General features: G+C 42.6%; 1 protein-coding gene across 12 annotated transcripts in view; it reads left to right on the top strand.

The window, feature by feature from the left end:
• The window catches only part of slco4a1 (solute carrier organic anion transporter family, member 4A1), a 294821-nt gene that overhangs the window by 244585 nt on the left and 24754 nt on the right, over positions 1-25482 (top strand). For all 12 annotated transcript variants that reach the window (XM_063041236.1, XM_063041245.1, XM_063041242.1 and 9 more), the window contains 2 exons: positions 12859-12970; positions 18030-18184. In XM_063041236.1, coding sequence (XP_062897306.1) covers positions 12859-12970; positions 18030-18184 — 267 coding nt within the window. The remainder of the gene's footprint in view (positions 1-12858; positions 12971-18029; positions 18185-25482) is intronic.

A 25482-nucleotide genomic window follows, 5' to 3' on the forward strand; every position in this document is an offset into this window, starting at 1 on the left:
TGGTAGATATGGTAGTGGGACTGGGTATTGGGCCTACTTTAGAGCCCAGAAAACGAGGGTCAAAAAATTTTAAAAGAAGTGAGAAAAGTGGGAAAAAGGCCCATAAGACATAGGAGCAGAATTAGGCCATTCAGCCCATCGAGTCTTCTGTGCCATTTCATCATGGCTGATCCCAGATACCACTCAACCCCATACACCTGGCTTCCCTCCACATCCTTTGATGCCCTGACCAATCAGGAAACGATCAACTTCTACCTTAAATCCATGCACAGACTTGGCCTCCACCACAGTCTGTAGCAGAGCATTCCACAGATTCACTACTCTCTGGCTAAAACAATTCCTCCTTACCTCTGTTCTGAAGGATCACCCCTCAATTTTGAGGCTGTGCCCTCTAGTTCCAGATACCCACTCCATAGGAAGCATCCTCTCCACATCCACCCTATCCAGTCCTTTCAACATTCGGTAGGTTTCAATGAGATCCCCATGTCTTAAGTATTAGAATGAGACAGGCATGAAAATATATTAGAACAAAGACTTAATCTTTAAGATCTGATTCAATGTGAAGTCAAAGTCAAGTTTATTGTCATATGTATGTCTGTGCACACGTGTAATGAAATACTTGCAGCAGCTTCACAGGTACATTGCATCAGTGACCCAACATTCACAAGAAAACATAATTTATATACAACTTGAAAAGAAAGAACACAATTAAAAACAAAATCAAAGTCCACTTTAGCACTTAGTAATCTAAGTGTTGCTCTACTGTTATGATTAGAGTTGAGACAGTTAGTTCAAGACCAGGATGGTTGAAGGGAATTAGCTGTACTTGAACCTGGTAGTATGAGACTTGAGGCTTCCGTACCTGCTGCCCAGTGAAGAAGATGGCACGGCCTGAATAGTAGGGCATTGCCTTCTCGAGACAGCGCCTCTTGTAATTGCTTCCAATAGTGGGGAGCGATGCGCTCATGACATCATGGGTTGTTTCCATCACTCTCTGTAGCTTCTTGCATTCTCTCGTATTCAGATTGCCATACCAGACCAAGATGCAATCAGTCAAGATACTTTCAAAGGTATATCTGTAGAGTTTTGTTAGAGTGTTCGATAATAAACTGAATCATCTTAACCTTGTTACGTACCCCGTAACTGGGTTGCCAAACCAGCAGAAATGGATCACTCAGTTGGAGTCTGGAGTACTAGAACTAAGAAAGTTTTATTAAAGAAACAAGCAACACAGTAATCGAAAGGATAATAAATGCAACAATTCAACATTGATAACCACACATGTGCACAGAATTAAGATAACAGCATCAATCAAGCTCTATCGTTGTCTAGGGGTTAAATGACCAATTTCAAAATGACTCAAAGTTCAGTCCAGTTAGTAGTCCAGTTCGCAGTAATCGTTGCCATGGCGATGGACGGTGGGGGAAGAGAGACATAGAATAGGAACAACTGATCATTCAGAACGGCTTCACTCACAGACCAGCGAGATGGCTCACAAACAGCATTTGGGCGGGTCCTTGGTGATGTCACCTGAGGTCACCGACTGTGACCCCTCCTCCAGATGCGGTCGATCCTCTGCAGTGAACCCGGCACCCAGGCAAGGGCGGACACACACCGGGTTCCCGCTGATCGTACCTTTCCACCCTTGTCGTTGTCTGGCACTTCTCACCCACTCGTGAGAGGCGCACTGCTTCCAGGGTCTCGTTACCTCGGGTGGCGTGTGTCCCTGTCTTAGCGAACCTGTCCCTTTTTATCCCCCTGCTGGGGTATCGCCTGTCCATCACTTCAAACAGTTCAGGGTTCAAAGGGGGGAGCCGCTCCAGACAGCTCTCTCTCCCACATCCCTTCATTACACATCTCCCGACGCTGCTCCATTGTTCCTTATCTCTCCTTCCCCTGAGGGCAGGTAGTAGACCAACTGCTGATGCCACTGATGCTAGCCCAGGCCAGCAAACATCTTAATTTTATGTGTATTCTCGTAACAACCTGCTAAAACAATAAAGGAGATTAAGGCACACCTTCCTTGTTTGCTTCTAAGTGCTGTGCTCAGGACAGGTCACCTGATATGTTAATACCCAGGCATTTAAAGCTGCTGACTCTCTACATTGTCAATCCTCCAACAAAGACTGGTGCATGTTTGCCTTCCTTCCCCTTCCCAGAAAAGCTAATACTATTGAGCAAGAAGTTGTCATTCAACCAGGTGTCCTGTCTCACTCCTGGTGAGACCTGAATAAAATGCCAAGTATAGTTTACATTTTAGTGAATGTGAATTCGGGTTTTGATGATTCTGGATAGTTAATTTGGATTGTGTTGGAGGTTGAGGAAAGCTTGTTTAAAAGTTGCTGACAAATAAAAGTTCATGAATCTCAAACTGAAGATTTGCCAGCTCTTCAGGATTTGTTTTATTTTAAGATAAACTAAACATATTTCTGGGTGTCACTGTTGCCCTGTTGCCTTTTGTTGTGACAACTCAACTGGATGAAATATGCTCAGTAATCATTCATTCAGCACAATTCACCCTGCTCTGGTGAAAAGATAAACCCGTTGCAGCATCTCAACCCAGGATGTTGACTGTCTCTTCCTCTCCGCAGGTGCTTCTTGATCTGCTTCCTGCAGTTTATTTTTTGCCCCAGGTTCCAGCATGTGCACTTTCCTGTCTGTAATCTTCTGTGTCTGTTTTAAGTAAACAAGTTTAAAACTTTTGTGCAGTAAAACATTTTGACCAGAGTGTGTCAGCATTTCTGTGCTGAAAGCTTGAATCTGTGCTCTTTTTGATTGTTTTTGGCTATAATTTTTGGCTTATTTTGTCAGGCTGCAGCTGGAATATTTTCCTTAATATCTGCTATATTCCATGGCTATGAGCCCCAGTAGTCTCTGCGTCAAGAGCATAATTCACTGTAAACTTCTGCTATCTCTAACAGGATCTCACTGCCAAGCACATCTATCCCTGCTATCCACTTTCTGCTTTCCACAAGGATGGTTGCCCACGCAACTCCCTTGTCCATTCATCCCTTCCCTCTAATATTCCTTCTGATACTTATCCTTGCGAGCGGAACAAGTGCCACACCTGCCCCTACACCACCTCCCTCACAACAATTCAAGGCCCCAAACAGTCCTTCCAGTTGAGGTGACACTTCACCTGAGGGACTATGGGGATTATCCGGTGCTCCTGGTATGGTCTCCTGTAAATCGACGAGATCTGACTTGGATTGGGAGATCTCTTCACAGAGTACCTACACTCCTGCTGCTGCAGCCCATCCACTTCAAGATTTGATGTGTTGTGCATTCAGAAATGCTCTTCCACATGCTACTGTTTAAACACGTAGTTATCCGAATTACCATCACCTTCCTGTCAGTTTGAACCAGTCTGGCCATTCAACTCTGACCCCTCTCAATAACAACATATATTCACCCACAGAACTGTGGCTCACTGTGTTTTTATGTATTTTGCACCATTCTTTGTAAACTCTAGAAACTATTGTACATGAAAATTCCAGGCGACCAGAAGTTTCTGAGACACTCAAACCACCCCGTCTGACACCAACAATCATTCGACAGTCAAAGTCACTTAGCTCGTATTTCGTCACCATTCTGATGTTTGGTCCAAACAGGAACTGAACCTCTTGATGATATCTGCATATCTCTATGCATTGAGTTGCTGCCACGTGATTGGCTGATAAGATATTTGCATTAAGGAGCAATTTTATAGGTGTACCTAATAAAATGGCCACTGAGTATATCCAACATTAGGCAATCTCCTGTTATGTCTGAAGAATAGTTTAGTGAGACTCCCCAAAGAAAGTATCTGCATCTCGTTTCATTTTGGGATCAGATTGAACTTCGGTATTGAGTTTACATTCATTTGACATAATGAGTTGTTACAACAGCAAGCCTGAGATTTAAATACAGAACATAGAACATATAAATCTACAGCCCATTACAGGCCATTCGTCCCACAATGTTGTGCCAGCCACATAACCTACTCTAGAAACTGCCTAGAATTACCCCACTGTATAGCCCTCTATTTTTCTAAGCTCCAAGTACCTACCTAAGAGTCTCTAAAGAGACCGTATTGTATTCGCTTCCACCACCACCGCCGGCAGTGCATTCCACTCACCCACCACTCTCTGTGTGAAAAACTTACCCCTGACATACCCTCTGTACCTACTTCCAAGCACCTTAAAACTATGTGTCCTCATTCTAGCCATTTCAGCCCTGGGAAAAAGCCTCTGGCTATCTGGCAAGATCAATAGCCCTCATCATCTTATGCACCTCTCTCAAATCACCCCTCATCTTCCAACACTCCAAGGAGAAAAGGCCAAGTTCACTTAACCTTTTCTCATAAGGCATGCTCTCCAATCAAGGCAACTTGCTTGTACATCTACTCTACACTCTTTCTGTAGCATCCATATCCTTCCTGTAGTGAGGTGACCAGAACTGAACACATTACTCCAAGTGAGGTCTGACCAAGGTCTTATATACCTGTAACATTACCTCATGACTCTTGAACTCAATCCCACAGTTGATGAATGCCAACACACCATACACCTTCTTAATACTGTCAACCTGTGCAGCAGCTTTGAGTGTCCTGTGGACACGGACCACAAGATTTCTCAGATCCTCCACACTGCCAAGAGTCTTACCATTTATATTATATACTATCTTCAAATTGGACCTACCAAAATGAACCAATTAACTCATCTGGATTGAACTCCTTCTGCCACTTCTCAGCCCAGTTCTACACCCTATCAATATCCCGCTGTAACCTCTGACAATCCTCCAGACTATCCACAACACCTCCAACCTTTGTGATTTTTATAAATGACCTGGATGAAGAAGTAGAAGGGTGGTTTAGTAAGTTTGCTGTTAACACAAAGAGGAGGGGTCCCAGAAAACCCTGACCGCTGCAGAATACCACTGGTTACCGATCTCCATGCAGAATACGAACCATCTACAACCACCCTTTGCCTTTTGTGGGCAAGCCAAGGTCTGGATCCACAAAGCAAGGTCTCCTTGGATCTATGCCTCCTTACTTTCTGAATGAGCCTTGCAAGGGGAACCTTATCAAATACTTTACTGAAATCCATATGCACTACATCCACTGCTCTACCTTCATCAATGAGTTTTCTTACATCCTCAAAGAATTCAATCAGGCTTGTAAAGCACAACCTGCCCTTGACAAAGCTATGCTGATTGTCCCTTTCTTAAACAAGGAACAACACTTGCAACCCTCCAATCCTCCAGTACTTCTCCTGTCTCTATTGATAATCCAAATATCATTGCCAGAGGCTCTGCAATCTCTCCCATGCTTCCCACAGTAGCCTGGGGTATAGCTCATCTGGTCCCAGTGACTTACCAAACTTAATGCTTTTCAAAATCTCCAGCACATCCTCTTTCTTAATGTCTATATGCTCAAGTGTTTCAGTCCACTGTAAGTCATCCCCAGAATTTCCAAGGTCTTTTTCCCTGGTGAATACTGAAGCAAAGTATTTATTAAGTAACCTTCACTACCTCCTCCGACTCCATGCACATGTTTCCACTATCACACCTGATTGGTCCTATTCTCACACATCTCATCCTCTTGCTATTCACATACTTGTAGAATGTCTTGGGGTTTTCCTTAATCCAGCTCACCAAGGCCTTCTCACGGCCCCTTCTAGCTCTCCTAATTTCATTCTTGAGCTCCTTCCTGGCAATCTTGTAATTTTCTAGACCTCTAACCGTACCTAGTTTCTTGAACCTTTCTTAAGCTTTTCTTAACTAGATTTTCCACATCCTTTGTACATGATGGTTCTTTTACCCTACCATCCTTTCCCTGCCTCAATGGAACGTACCTATGCAGAACACCATACAAATGTTCCTTGAACATTTGCCACATTTCTGCCATGTATTTCCCTGAGAACATCTGCTTCCAATTTATGCTCCCAAGTTCCTGCCTAATAGACGCAAATCTCCCCCTACCTCAGATAAATGTTTTCCTAAATTATCTGCTCTTATTCCTCTCCAGAACTATGGTAAAGGAAATAGATTTGTGATCACTACCTCTAAAATGCTCTCCCACCGAGAGATCTGACACCTGACCAGGTTCATTTCCCAATGCCAGATCAAGTACAGCTTCTCCTCTAGTTGGCTTATCTACATATTGCGTCAAGAAACCTTCCTGAACACACCTAACAAACTCCATACTATCCAAACCCCTTACACTAAGGAGATGCCAGTCAATATTAGGAAAGTTAAGATCTCCCATCACAATAACCCTATTATTATTCCACTGTTCCAGAATCTGCCTCCCTATCTGCTCCTTGATGTCCTTGTTTCTATTGGGGGGTGGGGGTCTATATAAAAAAAAACATCCAGTAGAGTTATTGAGCCCTTCCTGGTTCTGAATTCTACTCACACTGACTCAGTAGACAAACCCCCCATGACTTCCTCCTTCTCTGCAGCCCCAATACTATCCCTGATTAGCAATGCCAAGCCCTCACCTCTTTTGCCTCCCTCCCTGTTCTTTTTAAATATCTAAAGCCCAGTACACTCAGCAGCCATTCCTGCCCCTGAGACATCCAAGACTCTGCAGTGGCCACAACATCAAAGTTCCCTGTATTGAACCATGCTCTGAGTTCATCCGGCTTGTTTATGATACTCTTTGCATTAAAAAAGACACATTTCAAACTATCAGGCTGAATGCATCTTTGCTCTATCATCTACCAATCCTTCTTCACAAACCCCCTACAGGCTGTCTCTACTTGTGCACCAACCACCCCATCCTCTGCCTCTTCACTTTGGTTTCCCTCTGCAAATCTAGTTTAAACCCTCCGCAATAGCACTAGCAAATCTCCCCGCCAGGATATTGGTCCCCCTCGGATTCAAGTACAACCTATCATTTTTGTACAAGTCACACCTGCCCCAGAAGAGGTCCCAATGATCCAGAGATCTGAATCCCTGCCCCCTGCTCCAATCCTTCAACCTCGCATTTATCCGCTACCTCATTCTATTCCTATCCTCACCGTTGTGTGGCACAGGCAGCAATCCCGAGATTACTACCTTTGAGGTCCTGCTTCTCAGCTTCCTTCCTAACTCCCTGTATTCTGCATTCAGGACCTCCTCCCTTTTTCTACCTATGTCATTGGTGTCAATACGTACCACAGCCTCTGGCTGCTCACCCTCCCATTTCAGGATATTGTGGACGTGTTCAGAAACATCACGAATCCTGGCACCTGGGAGGCAAACTACCATCCGTGTTTCTTTTTCGTGTCCACAGAATTGTTTATCCGTCCCCCAGACTATAGAGTCCGTTATTACCGACATCCTCTTCTGTTCTCTACCCTTCTGAGTCACAGGGAGAGACTCGGTGCCAGAGGCACAGCCACTGTTGATTTCCCCCAGGCAGGTCATTCCCCCCACAACAGTACTCAAAATGGAGTACTTATTGTTTAGGGGGACAGCCACAGGGCTGCTCTCTATAACCTGATGTCCCCCTTTCCTCTCCTGACAGTCACCTACTTGTCTGCTTCCTGTGGCCACATTGTGGCTACCTGCCTGTAACCCCTATTGATCGCCTCCTCACTTTCTCTAACAAGCCGAAGGTCATCAAGCTGCAGCTCCAGTTCCCTAACTCAGCCTCTAAGGAGCTGCAGCTCGATGCGTCTGGCGCAGATGTGGTCACCAGGGAGGCTGGAAGTCTCCCGGATATCCCACATCTGACACCCTGAGCAGATAACTGGCCTTTCAGTCGTACCCACTATTCTTAAGTTAAAGGAAAAAAGAGATCTGAAAGTTACTTACCTCCTTACCTCGCCTCAGCTCGTCCTCACCAAAGCCCCGATGAGTCAAAGCCTACTACTACTACCCCTGCTCATGCTCCTTCAAGGACCACTCCACTAGGCAGTGCCTCCCTTTTATCCCGGAACCTTCTCAGCAGCCTTGTGCGATGACAAGCCACTGTGTCTGCACACTTCCCCCAATTGAATCATCACAGAACGCTACAGCACAGTACAGGTCCCCCAGCCCACAACATTGTGCTGACCTTTTAGTATATTCTGAGATCAAGTTAACCCTTCTCTCCTATATAGCCCTTCAATTTTCAATAATCCATGTGCCTTTCTTAGAGTTTCGCAGGAGTCCCTAATGCATCTGTCTCTACCACCACCTCTGGTAAGCCATTCCACACACTCACCACTATCTGTGTGAGACACAACCTCCTCTGACATCACCCCTCTCATGCTTTTTTCCAGTCATCCTATGAAATCTCAGTCACTGCACTCATCTCAGTAATAAGGTACACCTCCTGCAACTATGAGGAAGATCAGGCAACACGATAGCATAGTGGTTAGCACAATGCTTTAGAGTACCGGTGAAAAGGGTTCAGTTCCCTCCACAGCCTGTAAGGAGTTTTACGTTCTCCCCGTGACCGTGTGGGTTTCCTCTGGGTGCTCCGGTTTTTTCCCACAGTCCAAAGACATACCAGTTAGTAGGTTAATTAGTCATTGTAAGTTGTCCTCTCATTAGGTTAACATGATAACAGGGTTGTTATCATGGGGGACTTTAACTTCCCTAATATTGATTGGCTCCTGATTAGTTCCAAGGGTTTAGATGGGGGCAGAGTTTGTTAAGTGTGTCCAGGACGGATTCCTGTCACAGTATGTGGACAGGCCGACTAGGGGGAATGCCATACTAGATCTAGTACTAGGTAATGAACCGGGTAATGTCACAGATCTCTCAGTGGGTGAGCATCTGGGGCAGAGTGACCACCGCTCTCTGGCATTATCATGGAAAAGGATAGAATCAGAGAGGACAGGAAAATTTTTATTTGGGGAATGGCAAATTATGAGGCTATAAGGCTAGAACTTGCGGGTGTGAATTGGGATGATGTTTTTGCAGGGAAATGTGCTATGAACATGTGGTCGATGTTTAGAGATCTTTTGCAGGATGTTAGGGATAAATTTGTCCCGGTGAGAAAGATAAAGAATGGTAGAGTGAAGGAACCATGAGTGACAAGTGAGGTGGAAAATCTAGTCAGGTGGAAGAATGCAGCATACATGAGGTTTAGGAAGCAAGGATCAGATGGGTCTATTGAGGAATATAGGGAAGCAAGAAAGGAGCTTAAGAAGAGCAAGAAGGGGGCATGAGAAGGCCTTGGCAAGTAGCGTAAAGGAAAACCCCAAGGCTTTCTTCAATTATGTGAAGGACGAAAGGATGACAGGAGTGAAGGTAGGACCGATTAGAGATGAAGGTGAGACCGATTAGAGATAAAGGTGGGAAGATGTGCCTGGAGGCTGTGGAAGTGAGTGAGGTCCTCAATGAATACTTCTGTTTGGTATTCACCAGTGAGAGGGAACTTGATGATGGTGAGGACAATATGAGTGAGGTTGATGTTCTGGAGCATGTTGATATTAAGGGAGAGGAGGTGTTGGAGTTGTTAAAATACATTAGGATGGATAAGTCCCCGGGGCCTGACGGAATATTCCCCAGGCTGCTCCACGAGGCAAGGGAAGAGATTGCTGAGCCTCTGGCTAGGATCTTTATGTCCTCGTTGTCCACGGGAATGGTACCGGAGGATTGGAGGGAGGCGAATGTTATTCCCTTGTTCAAAAAAGGTAGTAGGGATGGTCCGGGTAATTATAGACCAGTGAGCCTTATGTCTGTGGTGGGAAAGCTGTTGGAAAAGATTCTTAGAGATAGAATCTATGGGCATTTAGAGAATCATGTTCTGATCAGGGACAGTCAGCATGGCTTTGTGAAGGGCAGATGGTGTCTAACAAGCCTGATAGAGTTCTTTGAGGAGATAACTAGGCATATAGATGAGGGTAGTGCAGTGGATGTGATCTATATGCATTTTAGTAAGGCATTTGACAAGGTTCCACATGATAGGCTTATTCAGAAAGTCAGAAGGCATGCGATCCAGGGAAATTTGGCCAGGTGGATTTAGAATTGGCTTGCCTGCAGAAGGCAGAGGGTCGTGGTGGAGTGAGTACATTCAAATTGGAGGACTATGACTAGTGGTGTCCCACAAGGATCTGTTCAGGGACCTCTACCTTTTGTGATTTTTATTAACGACCTGGATGTGGGGGTAGAAGAGTGGGTTGGCATGTTTGCAGACGACACAAAGGTTGGTGGTGTTGTAGATAGTGTAGAGGATTGTCAAAGATTGCAGAGAGACATTGATAGGATGCAGAAGTGGGCTGAGAAGTGGCAGATGGAGTTCAACCCGGAGAAGTGTGAGGTGGTACACTTTGGAAGGACAAACTCCAAGGCAGAGTACAAAGTGAGTGATAGGACACTTGGTAGTGTGGAGGAGCAGAGGGATCTGGGGGTACATGTCCACAGATCCCTGAAAGTGGCCTCACAAGTAGATAGGGTAGTTAAGAAAGCTTATGAAGTGTTTGCTTTCATAAGTCGAGGGATAGAGTTTAAGAGTCACGAGGTAATGATGCAGCTCTATAAAACTCTGGTTAGGCCACACTTGGAGTACTGTGTCCAGTTCTGGTCGCCTCACTATAGGAAGGATGTGGAAGCATTGGAGAGGGTGCAGAGGAGATTTACCAGGATGCTGCCTGGTTTAGAGAGTATGCATTATGATCAGAGATTAAGGGAGCTAGGGCTTTACTCTTTGGAGAGAAGGAGGATGAGAGGAGACATGATAGAGGTGTACAAGATAATAAGAGGAATAGATAGAATGGATAGCCAGCGCCTCTTCCCCAAGGGCACCACTGCTCAATACAAGAGGACATGGCTCTAAGGTAAGGGGTGGGAAGTTCAAGGAGAATATTAGAGGCAGGTTTTTTACTCAGAGAGTGGTTGGTGTGTGGAATGCACTGCCTGAGTCAGTGGTGGAGGCAGATGCACTAGTGAAGTTTAAGAGACTACTAGACAGGTACATGGAGGAGTTTAAGGTGAGGGGGGTATATGGAAGGCAGGGTTTGAGGGTCGGCACAACATTGTGGGCCGAAGGGCCTGTAATGAATGTGCTGTACTATTTTATGTTTCTATGTTTAGGTTAGGATTAAATCAGGGGATTGCCAGGTGGCGCGGCTCGAAGGGCCAGAAGGGCCTATTCCATGCAGTATCTCAATAAATAAATAAATTAAAAGTTTTACTTCTACAGGACAAATAGCTTGCAATGAACCATTGCTTCAGACAACCTGCAGAAACCCATTGCTGGTTTGGCACTGCTTGAGACATGCTATTAAAATGCAATACACTATTTCATCCTTCCTTCAGAAGCAGAGATCAGTGACGGTGATCTGTTTTACTGGGTTTTTTTATCCAGTGGATTGTATCCTGAACTTTTGCACATCAAGTTCCTCTTAAATGTGGATCGGCGGTGCCCAGATGAGCATCTGAATACATAGTCTGCTCACTACTGCCACCCTGTGGAGGTTAAATAAGTGCTTGGGAGCAAAAGCTTTACTCCTATCACCTGGATTGTGGGACATCCTTGGATGTGCTGGGACCTATCATTAGTGATGTAACCTGGGGTCAAACAAAGTCATCATATGCAAGTTAAGCCATTATTGAGAGTCGGGAATTTTCACCCCCAGTTGGCAGCTCTCTCCAGGAGTGGTGCTTACTCCAATAACCCTATAACCTGTCTTATTTCAAAATGGGGACATTAGTTTCCTAGTTAATTGTATCTTCAGTTTAAAACATGGATCCGAGTTTATTGTGTCTTCAGCTTCAGTTACTGTTCTAATCCAACAAGGACAGAAAAAGCCAGAAATATTCAGATCAGGTAATACACGTAAGAGGAAATCTGGAACCACTTTTTTCATCTAGCTGAAAGTTACCAATGATTTCTAGTGCCATCTTGAAGAACAGTTCAAGAACGGTTCCTACCCCTCAACCATCAGGCTCTTGAACAAAAGAGGATAGCTACTCATCTATTGAGATCTTCCCACAACCAATGACCTCACCTTAAGAACTCTTTATTTCATGCTTTCGTTATTTATTGCCATTTATTGATATTTGCATTTACACGGTCTGTTGTCTTCTCTGCTCTACTTGATCTTTCATTGCTCCTGTTATAGTTACTGATGAGGGAAAGGGAGAAGTGGAGAGTCCTTCATCGTGCCCAACGCCATCCCCCTAGGCCTGAGTCGATGTAGTAGTAGTAGTAGTAATAGTTATAGTTGCTATGCTACAGATTTGCTGAGAATGCCCACAGGAAAAACAATCTCCGGATTGTATGAGGTGACATGTATGTACTATGATAATAAAATTTACTTTGAACATTGAACTTTAGTATCTCAGGAGAGAAAGAAAGAGTAAACATTCAAAATCATTTAACTTTCACATTTTTCTGAGCCATAAGGTAACTTTTAACCTTCATCATGAACAGTTACTGCAGACAAAACCAATTCAATATAAGGAAACCATTGAGAGGATCATTACAAAATTGTGTTTATGTTGTAAGTTCTAAATTTACACTAATTTCCCATTAATTTTTTTCTTCTAAACATTGCTATTCCATAATAAAATATAATATAAAATGTAGTTAGAGTAACATATATATATGCTTAAAAAGAAAAGATCTATGTACTAATAAATACGAGAGATTTTGTAGATATTGGAAATCCAGACAACAAAATACTGGAGGAACTCAGCAGCTCAGGAAGCTTCTCTGGAGAGAAATAAATGGTTGACATTTCAGGCCGAGACCATTTAGTCTCAGCCCAAAACATCAATGGTATATTCCCCTCTATTGGTGCTGCCTGACTTGCTGAATTCCTCCAGCATATTGTGTATGTTACTCAAGATTTATGCACTTTGTTGTCTTGATGTTGGCATTGGGGTTCATGGTTGATGAGTAACAGTATATTGTCTTGCGAAGTCCACAGCTAAACCGCTTTTTTTGTAAATTAGAGTCCCAACGTTATATGGCGATGAGGGTCTCGGAGGCTCATCAACTGAAGGATGGGAGTCAGAAAACTGCAATGGAGCCAGATTTTGGGAAAACGTTAAGGGACCTACCCAGGTAATGCACAACGTGGAACTGGCATTGTTTAATTGCCTCTGTTACCTGCATCTTGCTAGACCATGCTGTCTAAAACCTAGATCCTTTTTGCAAAGATCCTGCTGTTTTTAGACATTCTAAATCATATACTGGGAGATGATTCCACATTACAGATGGGTACCGATAGAAATCATTTGAGAAAATGCATGATTGTCACTCTATTACTGAGGCTATAGCTTGCAGATGACCCTTGATTACAATTTTCCCTTTAATCCTCTTTATTTGTCAAAAAGCACAAGAGCCATGTATCCTTTTCTATATTCCAAACAGAAGAAAATCTGCAGTTGCTGGAAATCCAAAGCAACACACACAAAATGCAGGAGGAACTCAGCAGGCCAAGCAGCGTCTATGGAAAAGAGTAAAGAGTCAACATTTCAGATTGAGACGCTTCATCAGTCTTGAAGAGTTTTGGCCGAAATATTGACTGTTTACTCTTTACCATAAATGCTGCCTGGCCTGCTGAGTTTCTCCAGCATTTAGAACTTAGAACATAGATACCTACAGCACATTACAGGCCCTTTGGCCCACAATGTTGTGCCGACCATGTAACCTACTCTAGAAACTGCCTAGAATTTCCCTACCACATAACCCTCTATTTTTTTAAGCTCCGTGTACCTAGCTAAGAGTCTCTTATAAGACCCTATTGTATCCACCACTACCACTGTTGCTGGCAGTGCATTCCACGCACCCACCACTTTGTGTGAAAAACTTACCCCTAATATGCCCTCTGTACCTACTTGCAAGCACCTTAAAACTATGCCACCTCATGTTAGCCTTTTCAGCCCTGGGAAAAAGCTTCTGACTATCCACGTGATCAATGCCCCTCATCATCTTACACACCTCTCTCAGGTCCCCTCTCATCCTCTGTCGTTCCAAGGAGAAAAGGCCACATTCCCTCAGTCTGTCAGCATTTTGTCTGTGTTTTCCCAAGTATATATCCTTAGGCACAATTTTGGGTTTAGTTGGTGGGTGGAAGTGAGGGGATAATACACATGAAAAGTACGATTCAGTTGAATTATAATGAAAATCATCTCCCCCAAAGAAATCTGGGGATTTATCATGTGAATTTTGGAGTCCACAATATTTCTTCCAGATTCTCTTTGGCTATACTTTGTGCCTGGTCATTAAATCTTCGTTTATTTCCACAAGATGTTTACACAAATGAGTAGAATTGGGCTGTTGAGCCCATCGAATCTACTCTGCCATTCGACATGGCTGATTTACACTTAGTGGCCACTTTATTCCATATAATGCTTCTTACTGAGAATAACTATTCAGCCAGTCATATGACAGCGACTCACTCAATGCATAAAAGCATGAAGACGTGGTCAAGAAATTCAGTTGTTGTTCAGACCCAACATCAGAAGGTGGAAGAAATGTGCTCTAAGTGACTCTGACCATGGAATGATTGTTCGAAAGAGGGCTGAAGATGGCAGCACAGGGGGAAAGCATGGTGAAGAAGGCATGTGGGATGCTTGCCTTCATTAGCTGGTGAATAGTATATAAAACAGGAAGGTCTAGGTATAACTTTATAAAACCTTGGTTAAGGTACAGACTAGAATATTGTGTGCATTGCTGCTCATTACTGTATAGCAAGGACATGATTGCAATGGAGAGGATACAGAGGAGATTCACCAAGATATTGCCTGGGATGTAATCTTTCTTTATGAGGAGCAACTGGATAGGCTTTGTTTTCCTTGGAACAGAAGAGTCCAATAGAGGCATACCAAGTTATCGGATTCATAGTAAGAAACTTCTCACTATGGTGGTGGTGCTGTCTAAGACAAGGGGGTGCAGGTTTAAGACAATGATTTAAGAGGTTTACGGGGAATCTGAGGAACAGTATTTCTCAACTTGACAGTGGCTGCCATCTAAACTGCACTGCCAAACTCATTAAGTCATCTAAGTTGCAAGCAGACACGTACCAACACCTCTCCCCTCTCCACCCTGATCACAATCCATTAGTTACTAATTTCAGTCATCCATCCTAGGCTGAGCTTCATCCCCAGCAGTTGATCATGGATCTCCTCCCCTCCACCTCCATGTCCCACCATACACATGCACCATATGCAAGTCCTGATGTTTATCCCACAGCTTGTGCCTCTTTTGATGCAGAACTTTTCAATGACAAACCAACATGCATTCCCTTACCCAAAAGTCATTATAAGCTGGTATCTTGAATACACTTCTTCTATAATTCAGAATGTGTCAAAAAGAAACTCATGCTTTGGGAAGGTATGTCATATCTGGGTAAGTGACAGATGAGCCTGCCACCAGCAGTCACGGCTGATTCCACTTCAGCTGCTTTTCAAGATCCAAACATCTAATTCCTCGAGGCAATGTCATGCATCTGGATGTGTTTACTACATCCTTCTAGACAACCAGTTTTTATTTCTGTCATTTATTCTAACCGCCCTCCCGAATTTTAGATTTTATTATTGGGCAATTAATATTTGATATTTAAAATTTTGGTTACGAGATTTGGAGGTACCTTTAAATCCACATTGGGTAAATCTTGAATGTAATTCTTTCCAAGGGTTCTCCTTGGGCTCGATTTTAGGAACTTTGCTTCCTTTTACTTTTTCTAAATTGTATAAACAAATTAATAATCCAATAGTTAAGCATACTTTACGTATATGGTTTCAATTTCAAAGATTTTTTGGGTTTAATCAATTTATTTTAGCAAGTCCTATCTTACCTAATTTCCTTTTTCAACCTTCCACTATGGATAAAGCTTACTTTGATTGGAAAACCAAAGGTATAATACATTTTCATGATTTATTTTTGGATAATTGTTTCATGTCTTTTGATCAACTTTCTAATAAATATAACTTACCCAGATCTCACTTTTTTAGATATTTACAGATTAGAAACTTCTTAATTACAGTTTCTCCTAATTTTCCACACCCATACCCAATGGACACTTTGGAAAAAATTTTAGATTTAAACCTTTCTCATAAAAATGTTGTAGCAATTATATATAATATAATTATGAATTTATCCCCTGATGTTTCCAATAAAATTAAAGATGATTGGGAAAGAGAACTTAAGATTGTTATACCGACTGAAAAATGGGAAAAAATTCTTCATTTGGTTAATTTATCCTCTATATGTGCCAAACATGTGTTGATACAGTTTAAAGTAGTGCACAGGGCCCATATGTCCAAAGATAAACTATCTCGTTACTACTGTTACATTAACCCAATATGTGATAGATGTCATTGCGAGATAGCTTCTTTAACTCACATGTTTTGGTCATGTCCTTTGTTGGAAAAATATTGGAAAGATATTTTTGTCAGTATTTCAACGGTTTTGAATATAGACTTACCTCACCCAATTACTGCTATCTTTGGATTACCAATGATAGATTCAAGTTATTTAACCTCTTCAGCACGTAAGATGATTGCATTTCTTACTCTAATGGCTAGAAGATCTATTTTGCTGAATTGGAAAGAGATTAACCCTCCTACTGTATTCCATTGGTTTTCACAAACTATGGTGTGTTTGAATTTGGAAAAAATTAGAAGTGCGGTTTATGACCCTTCCATTAGATTTGAAAAAACTTGGAGGCCATTCATTCAGCATTTTCATTTGATGTAAGTTGACCATTTCCAAACTTGTTTTATCTCTCTGTACTGCTGGTTGAGAGGAGCGGAGTCGTCAACAGTAAGGTTTTCTTCTTTCCCATTTTTAAGTTGTTAGTACTGCCCAAGTCTTTAGTTTAGTTGACTAATTCTGTTTAGTTTAGTTTTTTTTTGGGATAGGGTTTTTTTCTTTTTTTTCTTTTTCATGTTTTTCTTCAGTTTTTTTTTTGCTTTGTATTATTTATTCCTATTCTACGCGATTGGGAGTTTTGTCAATTTATACTATTTGGTCTTATAATTATTTATTTTAACTGTAACAATGTATCTCCTACCATTTGTAATAGTGTTATGTTATGTTTTCATTCTATGAAATTAATAAAAAGATTGAAAAAGAAAGAAAGAAAAGAAAGATTTATTCTAACCAATATGTAAGAGACCAAAGAACATTCAACAATGTGAACAGAACAGCAACAACTTCATTAAATGTACTCCCTTTGCCATTAGAAAGCCCCCCAGAGGAGTTCATTGGAAACCGGTCAAACATCTGAGACCAGGCCAAAGTAGGGAAAGTAATGCCTTATTCAAAGGGGGAGGTTGAGATGAGTCATCAAGAACAGAGAGGGAGTCTGAGACATTTACGAAGGGAATTTCAGGGAGCTCAAAGGTTCATTCTTCTTATCTAAGTATGTATGCAGAATACAACTCTGAGATTTGTCTTTTCCAGATAGCCATAAAATACAGGGGGAAAAAAGCACTGAAGTAGTTGGAAGAAAAGACATGCAAAAAGAAAACAAAAGCTCTCAAAACCCAAACCTCCCAACTCCTCCCTCGCACAAAAGCTAACTGATCGCCCACACACAGCGAGAACATTAAACCCCAAACTCCCAGCCTCAAGAAAAAAGGGCAAGGAAAACAGAGCTGAAGGAGGCCAATATGAACTACAGTCGAAACCATAAATCTCAGAATCTCGACATCTCCAAGGTCATCAACTTGAACCCAGTGGCCTCTCTGAGGGAAGCCACTCGAAACCAGCAGCCTCCACAGTTTCACAGTTTCTAGGGAGGGAATTGAACTCTGGTCTCTCGATCATAATGAGATGAGTAATGTAACCACTGTACCACTGGAATCTATGGAATTCATTGCCAGAGAATGCTGTGAAAGCTAGGTCAATGGGTCTGTTTGAAGCAGAGGTTGATAGGTTCTTGATTAGTAAAGGTGTCAAAGGTTATGGGGAGAATACTGGAGAATGGGTTTGAGAGGGGTAATAAATCAGCCATGATGGAATGATGGAGCAGCCAAATTCTCCTGTGTCTTCTGGTGTTAGTACAGTGAATGGAAGAGGAGAATGAAAAAACTTAAGGAGGGAATGTGACTGTCAATCTGTTTACACACCTTAAAACCCAGGTTCATTAACAAACTTTTCTTTTAAATGACAGGTCAGCATTGCTATTGCTGAAGAATCCAACTTTCATCTTTCTCTGTCTGTCAGGAGCAACAGAGGCTACGCTGATTGCTGGCATGTCCACATTTGGGCCCAAGTTCCTGGAATCCCAGTTTGGTCTGAGCGCTTCTCAAGGTGCAACCCTCTTCGGTAGGAAGGGAATTGATTACCTCATCTTGTGTTTTAAAAGAAGTTATTAATGGATTCCAGTGCAGGCAAAGAGTTTTGGAGTTTCTGTTTTTATTCCTTTAAACAATTCAATTGGTTCTGAGTGAAAGGTTGTTTCATAAAACTGTCAAGTGAAACTGATCAAAATCAGAATCTGGTTTAATATCAAGGACATATGTCATGAAATTTGTTCTTTTCAGGAGTACAATGCAATACATAATAGAGAGAAAATAAAATTGTGCATTACAGTAAGGATATATATATAAAAAAAAGTTAATTTAAATAAGTAGTGCAAAATAATTAAAAAGTAGTGAGGTAGTGTTCATGGGCTCAGTATCCATTTAGAAATTGGATGACAGAGGGGAAGAAGCTGTTCCTGAATCGTGGAGGGTATGCCCTCAGGCTGCTGTACCTCCTGGCTGATGGTTTCAATGAGAACAGGGCATCTTCTGCATGATGGGAGTCCTTAATGATGGACGCCACCTTTTTGAGGCACCATTCCTTAAAGATATCCTGGACACTACTGTGGCTAGTGCCCATGATGGAGCTGACTGAGTTTACAACTCTGCAGCCTACTTCAATTCTGTGCAGTTGCACCCGCACCCCCACCCCAGACAGTGATGCAGCCAGTTAGAATGCTTTCCAAGGTACATCTATTGAAATTTGCAAGTGTTTTAGGCAAGAAACCATATCTCCTTAAACCTATAATGAAATTTAGCCACTAATCTTATAGCTGCATCAATATGTTGGGTCCAGGTTAGATCCTCAGAGATATTGACACCCAGGAATGATGATGAGAGTTAACCATACACCAGCCCACAAAGACTAACGGAAATTCATCCTTTCTTACACGTGTTAAACACACTATATAGTCACGTGTACATGTTAGGTTTTGCTTCCAAAATTTCTGAAATGAAACACAATCTGCCTTCACTATTTATTGTGCATTTAGAGCAAGCAACTGAAATTGAATTTCTACTGCATACCCTTCCATAAAGTAAATATTTTATTCACTCTGCTGTTGGAGGATGTAAGTACACTCCAGCTTCCAGGTTAGCAGAGAAGACATAAGACGTAGGAGCAGAATTAGCCCAATCAGTCCATTGAGTCTGCTCTGCTGTTCCATCATAGCTGACTTATTATCCCTCTCAACCCCATTCTGCTCTCTTTTTCCCATAACCTCTGACACCCTGACTAATTAAGAGCCTATCATATTGTTTACAGTTATTTTTCTCCACAAATGTAATACTTCTCTCCTTACATCTGGTGCTTACTCTAGAATGTCTTAGAAGCATCCTTGTAGAATTTTTTTTTGTCACTGTGATTTAATTCTAACCAATATGTATGAGAGCAAAGAATGCTCAACATTATGTACACAGCAAGAGCAACTTAATTAAATGTGCTACCTTTGCCATAGAAAGATTCTTTCTGCCAAATCTTCCAGTATTTGACCCTTCTCCTCAGATTTTCATTGATTCCATTGTGCTTCATTGTATTTAGTGTGAATGCCTACAGGGAAGGGATTTTAGCATAGTTGGGCAGCACTGTAGTGTAGTGGTTAGCGCAACACTTTATAGTGCGGGCAACCGGGGTTCAATTCCCACTGCTGCCTGTACGTTCTCCTCATGACCATGTGCTCCAGTTTCCTTCCACTGCCCAAACACATACCGGTTGGTAGGTTAGTTGGTTGTTGTAAATTATCCAATGAGTAGGCTAGGATTAAATTGGGGGATTACTACTGGAAGGACCTATTCTTCACTGTATCTCAATAAATAAGTAAAATTAATCTCAAGGTAATATAACTTGGTACATATGTACTTTAATAATAAATTGCTCAGTGCTCTTATAATTATAGACCGATTTCCAACCAACCACTGTTTTAGACCTCACAATCCACCTCGTTATGATCTTGCAACTTATTTACCTGCACTGCACCTTTTCTGTGGAATTCTGCTATTGTTTTATCTTGTTCTGTCTCAATAATCTGATCTGTAAACAAGACATTGTTTTCACTGTATCTCAGTACATGTACCAATAGTAAACCAATTCCAATTTCAGTTGTTGCTGTTTTCCCAGAACCCCTCCAATCAGGCTTCTGCCTCAGTACTGAAACAACAGTTGTTACCAGTCACTAAAGATCTCCTGTGGTCTTCCACAAGATCTTATCTTTGTTCCATTAGCATGCGCACAATGCATTGCAGGGACAACACCCAAAAACAGGTATTAGCTTCTGCATCCACACTGTCACAGCCAGCTCCACCTCCACATTCCCTGAAATGTTTGCTGCTTGTCTGACATGCAATACAGAAAAGACAAAATATACATTCAATTTACTATTGGGATGACCAATACTGCTGTCATCAGACCACATCAGAACCTCCATTTTCTGAACACCCATTCCATTCCTTACCTGGTAACCCTCTGAATTGCATTCTTCAAAACTTTAGTGTGAACTTTAATTCCCCAGGTGACAATCATACCATAGATTCTTATCACCAGTAAAATGGTTGGTTTCGGCAGAAAGCTGCCCTGCCCTCATGCTCAGAAACAGCTATCCTTGTCTCCGTTGCTTCAAAGCCTAAAAGTTACAAAATAGCACATAAGACCATAAGACATAGGAGCAGAATTGGGCCATGTGGCAGAAAGTCTGCTCTGCCATTTAACCATGACTGATCCATCTCCCTCTAGACCCCATTCTCCTGCCTTCTCCATGTAAACTTTCACGTCCTGACCTATCAACCTCCACTTTAAATACACTCGCTGACCTGGCCTCCACAGCTACCTCTAGCAATGAATGCCACAGATTCACTACTCTCTGGCTAAAAAAAATTCTCCTACCTCTGTTCTAAAAGGCTGCTCCTCTATTCTGAGATGTGCATTCTGGTCTTAGACTCCCTCACTATAGGAAACATCCTGTCTACATTCACTCTGTCTAGGCCTTTCATCATTCAATAGATTTCAATGGGGTGCCCCCACCACCATTCTTCTAAATTCAAGTGAATACAAGCTCAGAGCCATCTAATACTCTTCATATGATAAGCCTTTCAATCCCAGAATCATCCAGTCTTCCAAATTCTACTGCCATAAACTTGAGCTCACCCCAAGCTATCCCGCCCAACCCCTCACTTGCACTGTTCCTACGTCTTGATGTTCGTTTTTTCCAAGTAGTAATGCCTCAATTTTAAAATTCTGGAATTTTCTGAAGTGGATTCATTCAGTTCAGAAAATTAAAGATCTCTAATCTTTTGGTTAAAGCTTTGCACATGTACATCGAAACATCAGAACATACGGTGAAATGCGTTCAATTGCGTCAGTAACCAAACACAGTCCAAGATGTGCTGGGGGCAGCCAACAAGTGTCACATGCTCCCCACACCCAACATTACTTGCCTACAATTTACTAACTTGAATGGAATGTGGGGGAAACCGGAGCACCTGGAGGAAACCCATGTGATCATAGTGAGAACGTACAAATTCCTAACAGACGGTGGTAATTGAACCCCAATCTTTCAACTTGTAGTCGCAACACTACCGTGCTGCCCCAATTCAACTACATTAGATTCGATTATGAGGACACGCAGTCCTCTTTTATTGTCATTTAATAATGCATGCATTAAGAAATGATACAATGTTTCTCCAGAATGATATCACAGAAACACATGACAAACCGACTGAAAACTGACAAAAACCACATAATTATAACATATAGTTGCAACAATGCAAAGCAATACTGTAATTTGATAAAGAACAGACCATGGCACGGTAAAAAGTCTCAACGTCTCTCGAAAGTTCTATCATCTCACACAGATGGTGAACCTCCAGCGCCGCCATCTTGCCGATGCAGCATCCTGGAAGCACCCGACCACAGTCCAACTCCGAGTCTGTCCGAAAACTCCGAGCCTCCCACCAGCTCTCCGACACTGAGCACCGAGCACCATCTCTGCCGAGTTCTTCGACCCCGGCCCCAGCAACAGGCAATAGGCAAAGCCGAGGATTTGGGGCCTTCCCTTCCGGAGATTCTCAATCGCACAGTAGCAGCAGCAGCGAAGCGGGCATTTCAGAAGTTTCTCCAGATGTTCCTCCGTGCTTCTCATGGCTGTCTCCATCAAATCAGGATTGTGCACGGCCCCCTAGTTAACACATACGATATCATTCAGAACAGCCGCGCGCACTGCGTCACACCGCCATCTTCTCCTCCCTCCCCTTAAACTGGATTGACTCAGGTTAATTTAGTAGAATTCTCCCACAAGTCCAAAACCAATTTGTAATATTACTAATAGACATTAGACAATAGGTGCAGGATTAGGCCATTCGGCCCTTCGAGCCAGCACCGCCATTCACTGTGATCATGGCTGATCATCCACAATCAGTATCCAGTTCCTGCCTTATCCCCATAACCTTTGATTCCGCTATCTTTAAGAGTCCTATCCATCTCTTTCTTGAAAGCATCCAGAGACTTGGCCTCCACAACCTTCTGAGGCAGAGCATTCCACCACTCTCTGGGTGAAAAAGTTTTTCTTCAATGCCGTTCTAAATGGCCTACCCCTTACCCCTCTGGTTCTGGACTCACCCATCAGAAGGAACATGCTTCCTGCCTCCAGCGTGTCCAATCACTTAATAATCTTGTATGTTTCAATAAGATCCCCTCTTAGCCTTCTAAATTCCAGAGTATACAAGCCCAGTCGCTCCAATCTTTCGACATATGACAGTCCCGCCATCCCAGGAATTAACCTTGTGAACCTACACTGCACTCCCTCAATAGCAAGAATGTCCTTCCTCAAATTTGGAGACTAAAACTGCACACAGTACTCCAGGTGTGGTCTCACCAGGGCCCTGTACAGCTGCAGAAGGACCTCTTTGCTCTTATACTCAATTCCCCAGCATGCCATTAGCTTTCTTCACTGCCTGTTGTACTTGCATGCTTGCTTTCAGTAACTGATGTACAAGAACACCTAGATCTCGCTGTGTTTCCCCTTTTCCTAACTTGCCTCCATTTAGATAATAATCTCCCTTCCCATTCTTACCACCAAAGTGGATAACCTCACATTTATCCACATTAAACTGCTTCTGCCATGCATCGGCCCACTCATCCAGCCTGTCCAAGTCACCCTGCATTCTCATAACATCCTCTTCACATTTCACACTGCCACCCAGCTTTGTGTCATCAGCAAATTTGCTAATGTTACTTTTAATTCCCTCATCTATATTATTAATATATTTTGTAAACAGCTGCGGTCCCAGCACTGAACCCTGCGGTACCCCACTGGTCACCGCCTGCCATTCCGAAAGGGACCCGTTAATCGCTGCTCTTTGTTTTCTGTCAGCCAGCCAATTTTCAATCCATGTCAGTACTCTGCCCCCAATACCATGTGCCCTAATTTTGCCCACTAATCTCCTTTGTGGGACTTTATCAAAGGCTTTCTGAAAGTCCAGGTACACTACATCCACTGGCTCTCCCTTGTCCATTTTCATAGTTACATCCTCAGAAAATTCCAGAAGATTAGTCAAGCATGATTTCCCCTTCGTAAATCCATGCTGACTCAGACCAATCCTGTTACTGCTTTCCAGATGTGTCGTAATTTCATCTTTTATAATTGACTCCAGCATCTTTCCCACTACCGACGTCAGACTAACCGGTTTATAATTCCCTGTTTTCTCTCTTCCTCCCTTCTTGAAGAGAGGGACAACATTAGCCATCCTCCAATCCACAGGAACTGATCCTGAGTCTATAGAACATTGGAAAGTGATTACCAATGCATCCACAATTTCTAAAGCCACCTCCTTAAGTACCCTGGGATGCAGACCATCAGGTCCCGAGGACTTATCAGCCTTCAGCCCCAATAGCCTATCCAACACCATTTCCTGCCTAATATAAATTTCCTTCAGTTCCTTCGTCACCCTAGGTCCTTTGGCCACTATTACATTTGGGAGATTGTTTGTGTCTTCCCTAGTGAAGACAGATCCAAAGTACCTGTTCAACTCGTCTGCCATTTCCTTGTTCCCCATAATAAATTCACCCGCTTCTGTCTTCAAGGGCCCAATTTTGGTCTTAACTATTTTTTTCCTTTTCACATACCTAAAGAAGCTTTTACTATTCTCTTTTATATTCTTGGCTAGTTTACCTTCGTGCCTCATTTTTTCTCTGCATATTGCATTTTTAGTTACCTTCTGTTGCTCTTTAAAAGTTTCCCAATCTTCCGGCTTCCCACTCATCTTTGCTATGTTATACTTCTTCTCTTTTATTTTTATACTGTCCATTACTTCCCCTGTCAGCCACAGCCTCCCCTTACTCCCCTTAGGATCTTTCTTCCTCTTTGGAACAAACTGATCCTGCACCTTCCGCATTATTCCCAGAAACACTTGCCATTGCTGTTCCACTGTCATCCCTGCTAGGGTATTGTTCCATTGAACTTTGGCCAGCTCCTCCCTCATAGCACTATAGTTCCCTTTGTTCAACTGTAATACTGACACTTCTGAGTTTCCCTTCTCCCTCTCAAATTGTAGATTAAAACTTATCATATTATGGTCACTACCTCCTAATGGCACCTTTACCTCGAGGTCCCTGATCAAATCCGGTTCATTGCACAACACTAAATCTAGAATTGCGTTCTCTCTGGTAGGCTCCAGTACAAGCTGTTCTAAGAATCTGTCTCGGAGGGACTCCACAAACTCCCTTTCTTGGGGTCCAGTACCAACCTGATTCCTCCAGTCTACCTGCATGTTGAAATTCCCCGTAACAACTGTAGCATTACCTTTACAATATGCCAACTTTAACTCTTGATTCAACTTACACCCTACATCCAGACTACTGTTTGGGGGCCTGTAGATAACTCCCATTAGGGTCTTTCTACCCTTAGAATTTCTCATTTCTATCCATACTGACTCTATGTCTCCTGATTCTATGTCTCCCCTCGCAAGGGACTGAATATCATTCCTCACCAATCTCTGCCCATCAGTCTGTCCTTTTGATAGGACGTATACCCTTGAATATTCATTTCCCAGGCCCTGTCCACTTGAAGCCATGTCTCTGTTATTCCCACAACATCACACTTACCAATTTCCAACTGTGCCTCAACCTCATCCACTTTATTTCTTACACTCCGTGCATTCATATATAATACTGTTAATTCATTACTCCCCTCACCTCCCATATCAATTCCTATTTCACTTGGCCATACTGTACGATCCCTTCTTGAGCTCTCTGCTGTTGATGATTAGATTTGAAAGTGAAGTGCCCAGTAAGTGTCATAATTTATGGATCTAGAGGGTCATCCAAGGGAA

The sequence above is a fragment of the Mobula hypostoma genome, chromosome 2 (genome assembly GCF_963921235.1).
Source record: "Mobula hypostoma chromosome 2, sMobHyp1.1, whole genome shotgun sequence".
NCBI lineage: Eukaryota > Metazoa > Chordata > Chondrichthyes > Myliobatiformes > Myliobatidae > Mobula > Mobula hypostoma.